The sequence below is a fragment of the Montipora capricornis genome, chromosome 10 (genome assembly GCF_036669925.1).
Source record: "Montipora capricornis isolate CH-2021 chromosome 10, ASM3666992v2, whole genome shotgun sequence".
Classification (NCBI taxonomy): domain Eukaryota; kingdom Metazoa; phylum Cnidaria; class Anthozoa; order Scleractinia; family Acroporidae; genus Montipora; species Montipora capricornis.
The window spans coordinates 19,589,142-19,599,141 of NC_090892.1; the positions used below are offsets into that span (position 1 = coordinate 19,589,142).

A 10,000-nucleotide genomic window follows, 5' to 3' on the forward strand; every position below is an offset into this window, starting at 1 on the left:
ATACGTCTTATAAAACCAAGGAGTGGCGTTAGTGCATCCAAAAATAGTGGACAAGCCGATTAGCGGACCGTCGCCAACAGCGCTTCTTTCTGGAGTCTTAAAGCACTTTCCTTTTGGCAGAAGTGTCCAGCAAAACTCTTCAGTTTGCAAAGAAAATAAAACAATTTGAAGGACTACTTGCATGACAATCTCTTGCATTCTTTTGGAGGAGTATATGTCATCCTCAAAGTGTGTTAATTTGAAGGCGTTGTACAGTTAGACCTTCCAAATGCCTCGTATGGCCGGTCAGTTCTGCCAAATGGAAAGCGTTCCTAGTTCACGCTGCGATCACAGCTGCCTATTCCGCAATCACTAGTCATTTTTGGAAAACGTCATTGAAACCCTTGTGAAATCCTCAAGACGTTAGCACTTCACATGCATTACACTTTCGTGACTGCGCCAGATATTTACAGTTGACATTACACACTGAATGAAATTGATTTTTTCCCAAACGCCTGATGCTCGCCCTCTGCTGTTAACGTTGTTTAAATTTCCACTATGTAACATAAACGGAAGCACTTTCATCCAAAAGCCTTTTGTTTTTCTTATTTTGTCCCTAAGGTCATTTTTGAAGGAGTCCGTGGTCTAGGCTACTCAGGCGATATTGCCATCGATGACGTTCAGTTCACTGTGGGTAATTGTCCAGTTCTCCCACAAAATGCAAAGCCTTTGAATCCCTGGACACCGCCTGCAGTTTCAACTGTGGCACCTACCACTGTGATAACGCCAGGTATGTATCAACATTCTGTGGCGAAAGACCGCTATTCTTGCGTTTTTTGGTGGTCCGCATGATTTCTAGTGTATTTTTTTTAGTCTTTGAAAAAAATTAATATATGCTTATTTATTCCAAATTGCACGAGAAAAATCATGTGAATACTTATTAGTAATATTGTTGTTTTGCACCCACGTGACACGGCGTTAATGCTGGTTTAGTTCCTTGCAAAGAGACAGGTTATTGTTCTTGCAGCGTGAAGTCGGGTGCAAACCATCAATACATGAAAAAATCGAGATGGTTAAGCAGAAGCAACGCACGCATATCACGCAATCACGGAAAAATTGCGCCATGAATTGCGCCTTCCATGGCTTGCATTTGATTGGCGATCAATACAAAAATGCCACCTTCATCTCACTATTTTTTTTTTTTTCGAATGCATACTGCTAGTCTTCATCAGGCGATGAGGTCGACTGGTTACGGGTCACCTTTTAAGCAGGATGCTCCGCTCTGATTGGTGCATTTTCGATCCAAACATCACTTATTATTATTGTACTTCACCACGATGAATATCAGCAACTTTTTTTACGACATTAATGGAATAAAGTTTGCCCTTTTCTTCACCTTGGTATTGCAAGAAGCTTCTATCGTTTTTTCGAGTCTAAGGCTTGAGCCTGCGATTCAATCGAAACCCAGAACCTGGTCAGCGGTCAACAAAAAAAACTGCTGACCTCGATGAGCTCTAAACTTGAGCCCTTGGTGGGGTCACGTGATACTGGTCACATTGGCATTCATGGAGGGATGAACGCACTTAAGGTCAAAACAAAATTTTCTGGCACAGATGGCTTACCATATTTTCTTACCCATGGTGTTCCGCGCGCGCGCCGGAGGACCAATTTTCCATCAGCTTTCTTTGGCGTGTGATTCCATTGCGTTTTCATGATTCAAAAGGGCTGAAATTCATCACAGTTGTTGTCTTAAACCTTAGCTCCGTCCATATATGACTGCAAATTCGAGAAGAACATGTGCACGTGGACTCAAGCACTGGATGACAAATTCAACTGGACAAGACAACAAGGAACAACAGCGTCTCGAAATACTGGACCTGCTACAGACCATACAACTGGTGGCTCTGCTGGGTACTATGTGTATATTGAGACATCGTCTCCTCGCCAAGCAAACGACACAGCACGCATCGAGAGTGCCACGATACCTGCCACCCAACAGAAGTGCTTACAGTTTTGGTACCACATGTATGGGGCGGATGTTGACACCCTGAACGTTTACACCAAGATCAACAACCAACTTGGTGCCCCCGTGTGGACATTGAGTGGTACTCAGGGCGACAAGTGGTGGCATGCGGTTGTTCAGCTGACTGTGTCGTCCAAATTTAAGGTAACGAGGTTGTAGAATATATGAAAATCATATATTTGAACTGCGGAGAGGATGTTAAGTCTTGAAAATGAGTGATTCTTAACCAGAAGTGAAAGGAAAGTCTAAAAAATTCAGACCTTATCAGAATTTGAACCTATGACCGTTGCGTTACCTTTGCAGCTATAAAGCCAGCTGGCCGCGAGGAGCTGGTTACTTTGTGAGTTTATGAGTTTATTATTAAACACGGAGAAGGTGGATGTTTATGAAGTATATAAGAATAAATCATATATTTGAAATCGTCATCGCAGTTACGAAACAGTACTCGTAACTGGCTCATCTGGTTGCAGGGATGGCGCAGTGCAGAGAGCACTCGCCTCCCACCGATGTGGCTCAGGTTCGATTCCTAGACTAGGCGTCATGTTTGGGTTGAGTTTGTTGGTTCTCTACCCTCTGCACCGGGAGGTTATTCTCCGGGTACTCCGGTTTCCCCTCTCCTCAAAAAGCAACGTTTGACTTGATTTGCTTTCATTGTCAATTTCAGTTTACAGTGTCCCCAATTAGTGCTCCAGCGCTAGAACGACTAGACACATTCCTTTCCTTTTCCTTTCCTTTTAGTTCATTTCCCTCCTCTCCATTTTTTTGCTGCCAGCAACAAAGAATAGCTTTAGTGCACTTCAGTGGTTATTGGCAACAAAACTATAGCATTATTTTTTGGTCTTCGATGACGCAAAGACGTCTTTTAGTGTTTTGAAGTTTTACTAAAATAGCGTGACACTGCCCCTTTAAAGTGCACCTAAACTCAAATATTTTTCGTTCCTAATATAAACCTACCCGCCCAAAGCAAACATATATCACCATTGTCGCCCAGAATTTTGCTTTTTCTGTGCCCTGCAAGCCAAGTAAGCTTGGCAAAACTAGCAGTAATTTGGACCCACGACCGTGATGTGAGAGGCATGGGTCTATCCTCGATTTTACGTCACAAACTGCATTGGATTCCTGTTTTCAAAGAAATTTTGCATTGCAAAGCAGTTGGTGACGTAAAATCGAGAATAGACCCATACCTCTCACATCGCTGTCGTGGGTCCAAATTACTGCTAGTTTTGATAGCTTTGCGCGTCTTGCTCGGTAGATAAAATGCATGTTTGCTTTTGTTGGGGAGATTAATATTGTAGACGAAAATAGTTGCATTTATGTACCCTTAACGAGTATATGACACAGACAGTTTAAAAGCATATATACGAAACAAATTCCTTTATGCGAATCAGAAACGGCTGTAATATTTGCCCCTGAGTATTGTGATTCGTGTTGTTAACGTAATTCGAGGGAAACACACGAATTCAGGCCAAGTCAGAACCAGAGTGTTATAAATTGACCGGGAATCTAACTCGGTCAAACCCATTTCATCAGACAGTGCGTGAGGGGAAGGCGAACTGTCATTATAACAGCAACCTTGGTGAAAACTTCTGAATAAGTTAGGGTTACGTTTAATGCCAAATCAATGAAAGATTAGGGTATATTCGTTATTTCTTTGACATAGTATGGGCTACCCTATTTTCCATGTGGAAACATAGACCATGAGCTGTGATCTGAATTTTCAGTTTACGGCTTAAGTCTTAGAATCAATATGAGCAAGATATCTGCATTGGTACTTAGAATGACAAGCCGTCTGCTGACCGGACGCGACTGAAAAAACATCTGACTGAAAGTTGACTGTAGCTTTTGGGGAAATAGAAGATGAATCAATAGACCATTTTCGAATTCTCACTGCTGGACTGGATCTAGCATGGAATTCGAGGCTAATGCGGGCAAATCTTTTCACACAGAAATTGATTTGCCCGCATTAGCCTCCATTTCATGCTAGATCAAGTCCAGCTGTGAGAATTGGACAATGGTTTATTTGTATTGCTTATAGGGGAATCTTTTCATTTTTGCCTCATGAGCATAAGCCAATCGTTTTCTAATTTATTGTCCAAAAAATCATTACAGAATATTGAAAGTCCATTGCATAATGAGCTATCACTCAAACTGAGCGCAATGCACCAAATAATATCGGAGTGATGACGCTTTGAAAGATCGAAATTTTCGAAAATGTCTGGGCTCATTAGCGCTTTTGCCACCCAAGAATAGGCCATTTTACAGTCGTTTGCTCAGCGACCTAGCCTATGAATGGCTGCGAGGCTGCCGGTGACCTTGTATTGATACAGGCCCCACTGCTTTTATCATGTAAATTGTGTTGTCACCGGCAGCCTCGCTTCCATTCTTAGGCCAGGTAACTTGGCTACAACTGTAAAATGGTCTATTTATCAGTTTTTGATGCCTCATAACACGCTCGTTATCAAAGGCAAAAGGCTTAAAATTAGAGATTTAGCTAAGTTTAATACGTTCTTTTACCTTTTGAAGTCAATTTGTGAATAGCACCATGCCTTCTAACCTGAAACTCATATTAATGAGATAAAAGTGTAAACAATGACTGTATAAGCTGATTCCAGCAGGAAATTGACCGAAGGCAGGACTAAATTTAAACATTTTATTATAAGTGGAGTTAAAAATAGCACAGGAAAAGTGATTTGAAGCATGGCATTGAAAAGAAAATAAAGAGAAAAGTCTATTATTATTTTTTTTTTGTAAATTCACAACTGCATTTTTTCACTCCTGTTTTTTTCCACAGGTTGTTTTTGAAGGTCGAAGAGGTGTTAGCTGGGCTGGTGATATTGCACTCGATGACATTTCTTTTCAAGATGGACAATGCCCCGACCAACTCCTGTGTTCATTTGAGAATCCCAGAATTTGTGGCTGGACGAACGTTCATGGAGACAACTTTGACTGGACAAGGTCTAATGGATTTACAAGCAGCATCGGCACTGGACCATCTTTTGACCATACCACAGGAACACGAAATGGTGGGTTCTGTTTACCTCTTACTCTTAAGTCTTATCATGTTGCCGCACATATAGACAAGCGTACATGATGTAGCTATTTGCGATCCAAAGAGATTTAGAAAAAAAACGATCGCGTTTGCCTCCTGTTAGACGGTCACTGTTTTTTTCTCTAGTTAAAGTTTGAGCAGTCTTGTATAGAAGAGAATACAAATGATCAGAACAATGTTAAGAAATCTAAGTGGCAGGGGCATACACTGACTTGCGTGCTAGAGTTGACTTCGTGACCATTGCAGACTTACTTTGTAGCAAGGAAGACTTGAATGTGTAACATCCACATCCAACTAAGGCTTAAACACGTGATATTCGCTTGCAGGCTACTACATGTACATCGAGACTTCTTCACCTCGCAGCAAAGGTCACAAGGCTTGGCTAGTCAGCCCTCAGTATAAATCAACTAATGGAAGATGCCTTCAGTTCTGGTACCATATGTACGGTACTACCATCGGTGGCCTCAACGTTCTTTTTCTGCAGAACGGAACTAGGACGTCTCCCATTTGGAGTCTCTCTGGTAACCAAGGAAACTTGTGGAGAATGGCTCAAGTTACTCTAAAGAGTCTCGTTGACTTCAAAGTGAGTGTTCAATTCAGCTTCCATAATAAACTATTTACATCACATTTCTCGTGCTGGTGTAGTCAAAGCAAGTTGTTTATTGGATGATGAATTTATTTTTGATTTTGCCTTGTTACAGGTCATCTTTGAAGGTGTCACTGGGACGAGCTACTCCGGAGACATTGCAATTGATGATGTAGAGATCATGGATGGAGCCTGCCCACGTCCAGGTATGCAACCAAATTCGCTTTGCGGTAGACGATAGGAAAACGCACGCTAATCTGCGGGTGTAACTGCGTGTTTTGCTGAGGGTCCTATGGCCTGTCCCTAGCAAATCATCAAAATTCTGTATTCTTTTGAGCATCTTTCCGGCCTCATTTTGAATGACGTCGCTAAATTGGGAATTCATGTACATCCTTAGTAATTTTTCTTAAGAAATAAGGTCTCACTAATGAAAGGTATAATGATGTCTCTCAGGATGTAGTCACTCAGGCTTCAAATCGCGAAGTTTCGACCGCTTACTGCTGGTTTTGGCGATAAGGTCGACTGGCGGTTGCACGCTATTGTATGTATCTTCTCTCTTTTCTTGAAGGTGACTGCACTTTTGAGAAAGGAAAGTGTACATGGATCAATTCTCTGAACGTTGTTGATGATGAATTTGACTGGAAAAGAGGAAGCGGTAGCACCCCAAGCTCATTAACGGGCCCCAGTACGGATCATACAACAGGAACAGCGAATGGTTAGTATTTGAAGTACAATCATAGTTGAATAAGTTGCACGAGAGGCAGAGTTACCTGTAACCTCAGGTTAGCACTGACCAAAAATGGGTCGCTGTTTAGAGCGATTTTCAATTGAGTGTCGCAAGTAATCAGCGAATTGCTTTGGTTTTCTATTACTTCAGTGATTGGTTCAAAGTTCTCGCGCCACTTTTTCAACCAATTCAGAATTGAAACCAAAACCAATCGTGGCTCGCGCGTGCACATTTCCCCTCGTTTTGTGTCAGCTACGTGTAATTACTTCGAGTTTTGATTGGTTTACTGGATTGTCTCTGTCCTTTTTGATTTGCCAAAGTAATTACGGAGACGCCATGTATTTGAGAGCTCAGTTTTGAACAAAAGGCTATACCAGATTCTGAAACATTGCTATTAACCTATCAACTTGATCGAGCTTGTTGGTCAGCTAATGAATTAAATCAATCGCTCACTGACGCCAAAAAAATCAAACTCCAAATTAAAGAAAAATTGAGTATTTGTTTCAAGTGAAAGACAGAACAATTATTACTCTAATTTAAAGATATCAACACATTTCATAGCAACAGCAGAGCCATTTACACCAGGCATCCCCAAACAATTGCATGCAAGTGAATCAGATACATAATTAGTATCACCCAACAAGTGGACTAATGCGAATCCTGCATTTTAATTGGCTACGCTACTAGAGGACTATTAATAATAGTCCTCCAGTAGCGAAAAACGTGACGCCTTCTTTCGTTGTATTCCCAAATAAATATATTTTGAACTTGCATTTGCTAACTTTATTATTGCCTTTTCTGTCCGACTAGTTGGGTGATGCTAAAATGGAGCCTTAGCCCTCAAGGTCCACGGGTCAATAGACCCATTACACTCTATGTCCAAACAAAAGATTTTGCCCGTCGAACCTCTCATTCAGTGTGAGGCTGGACGGGCAAAGACAATGCAAAGACAAAGTCTTTATTCCCCACGGACTCCAAAATGGCCGCCGCGTGATAAAGGTGAATGGCCCATTCGGCTTCGCCTTGAGGTCTATTGACCCGTAGCCCCGCAAGGGCTACGGGTAAAATTGTTAAATAGAAGTATCTCAGATTTCATGAAACATGTAATCATCATTTTCTGTTCTTTTTAAAATTTAATTATGTTGCACTATTCCCTTCCTGTCGAAACTCGTATACTGGTATCCGGAATGCATTTTAGCCACACTTTATCGTATCACATTTTAGAGATAAAAGTAACACTTGTAAATAATTTGATCGACATGTCACAGGTAATATGACATGTACTTAAACATTATAAAAACATTGAGAAAAAAAAGAAAGAGAATGATATGTTTGACGGTTAAGTCAAACGAAATTATAGATTGAGACTGTTTTCCAAGTATAATAGGTTGGACACTTTCCTTGCTATCCTTAGTTTTCCTCATTCATTCACATTCGGAAGTAACTTTCTCGAGTATCCACGCAAGCCCTTGACTTGCTATTTGCAACTTCTAGTCTTAATTGGAATAATGAGATCTTCTTTTTTTCTTTTCTTTGGTTTTGTTTTTGTTGGGTAAAGACAACAAAGACTGCAGTTTGTTTCTTAGTGATGAGGCTTTGTTATTCAAATCAGCCAGCTGCAGGCTGTATCGAAGTGATGTAATAATGAGTGAGGCCCAAACCTAGGCAAATTCGTTGGGACAAAAACGCAATCTTCAAGCAATCATCTAAAAACAAACTGTGTTGCACGTGAAAATGGGCTATTATTCCTTCCCCTATCCCTCCTCATTCAACACGGAGTTTGATTTACACGGAGTTTGAGCAAAGAACAATGAATCATTTATTTACTATATTTACTTTAAAACCGTTTCATACCTATCCAGTTACAGGATAGTTCGCCTGCATTGTACAACGTGAACAAGACGGAATAATCGCGAAATACTTGTATATTTTGGGAATGACGTTCTCGTTGCCGTAGCCGTCGTCTTTGCTTCAACTCCCTAATGTTGAATGTCCAAAACTTCATCATCTTGAGTGTCTTCAGTTTAGTTTGGGTTAACATTGTTTGAAGCAGAAGGGTTGATGTAAAGGTACGAGGTAGCGGGGAATGAGAGCCTTGTACGGGAGTATCCCAATGTAATTTGTCTTAAGATCGTAGATGCTTCTTTCAGAAGGCCCCACTATGGCCTAACCTCTTTTTGGAATAGTTCTTGCGTGGCTTGGGCGATGTAAGATTCCCCTTTAAATCTCTGAAAACTGAAAACTTTTAGTGTTTTTAAAAGCCAATAGTACCTTTTGCTTTTTCCGACCATTAGTTGGCAATCTTAGTTTAAGTAGCCTCGTCTTTTATTACAGTCGAATCTGTACGTAACGGCCCTGTATTAAGCGGCCACCCTCTATTAAGCGGCCAGTTTTCAAAGTCGCCATTTTTCGCTCATACAAACGCTGTATTTGTTACCTGTATTAGGCGGCCACGTCTATTAAACTGCTGCGGTCACCCTGTAGCATGCTACGTTTGTCTTTCTCTGTTATTTTTACCTGTATTAAGCGGCCACCCTTGAACAAAAAATAAACCACATGCCATTTTATGCGTTATTTTATCGTTTTTACTTGTAAAATGCGATCCGTGATCACTAAAAAGAAATAAAGTGTACAAAGCTACTGTAAGCTGAAGAGAAATTGGATACTGCGTTACGGAGTAGCCAATTATGTCGCGAATTAGAGAACCATTTTGCAAACTTTGAAATTAACTTCCCAACTTCTACCAGATCTAACTTCGACTTCACGGAATGAGCCCTTTGCCGTCCGAGGTTCGTGACATTGTAAACAAGTGGTTTGAGGATTCAACACTATCCAAAATAGTGCCGTAGTTGAAATTTACCGAGAAAGACAAATGTAAACAAGTCGACCGGTCTGTACGAACAAGGAGTTGGCGAAAACAGACTACAGCATTGAAGAACGTTAACTGCGGATGACTTTTTTTTTCACGAAGTTCTGTAAACGATAGAGACCAGATATGAAGCGGCAACAACTATGAAATGACGGAATGAGATTTTGTTGAAGTAGTAGAAAAACAGTGCTGTATGCCGTAGAAGAGTAGAGGACAATTCATTGCAGAGTACTTTTACACAATGTTACGTATACTATAAGTTGGCAACTTTGTTTGAACAGAGTTTACAAACTCTGGTTTGAAGTATTGATTTCTTGAAAAAGTGGTGATTGTTCTATTGTTTCCTTACATGATGTGTTTTTCTATGATACGCCATTAAAATCGACATTAGACCACTCCCAGTGAGTCTTTTCAGTGATCCTGTATTATATTAGCGGCCAGTTCCTCAAGTTCCGAGGGTGGCCGTTGTATACAGGTTCGACTGTAGTTTTCCACTGGTTTAATGCAGTTCAAGCAGGTCTCCTCTGAAGGAGTTTTAAACAATTGCCCTCCGAGCAGATAATGAAAGACCAAGTAAATGTTTGAATCGATAAGTAGCAAACACATGGTGATAGTACTGTCAGTCAATCAAGTTTATGTTTTTACCTTTCTCCTTCAGGCAACTACATGTTTATAGAGGCATCAAACCCTCGAAAGCGCGGTGATCGTGCACGGCTCGAAAGTGAAGTTTTTGCGCCCACCACCAGCACTGGAAGATGTTTGTCATT

The 10,000-nt window shown here is 40.9% G+C and overlaps 1 protein-coding gene across 1 annotated transcript in view; it reads left to right on the plus strand.

Annotated features, from left to right (window-relative positions):
* Positions 1 to 10,000, plus strand: part of LOC138018374 (MAM and LDL-receptor class A domain-containing protein 2-like) — a 252,304-nt gene that overhangs the window by 76,298 nt on the left and 166,006 nt on the right. The window contains exons 30-36 of the mRNA XM_068864996.1: positions 601 to 769; positions 1,740 to 2,146; positions 4,794 to 5,025; positions 5,378 to 5,634; positions 5,753 to 5,843; positions 6,206 to 6,352; positions 9,892 to 10,000. The exon at positions 9,892 to 10,000 is cut by the window's right edge and continues 157 nt beyond it. Coding sequence (XP_068721097.1) covers positions 601 to 769; positions 1,740 to 2,146; positions 4,794 to 5,025; positions 5,378 to 5,634; positions 5,753 to 5,843; positions 6,206 to 6,352; positions 9,892 to 10,000 — 1,412 coding nt within the window. The remainder of the gene's footprint in view (positions 1 to 600; positions 770 to 1,739; positions 2,147 to 4,793; positions 5,026 to 5,377; positions 5,635 to 5,752; positions 5,844 to 6,205; positions 6,353 to 9,891) is intronic.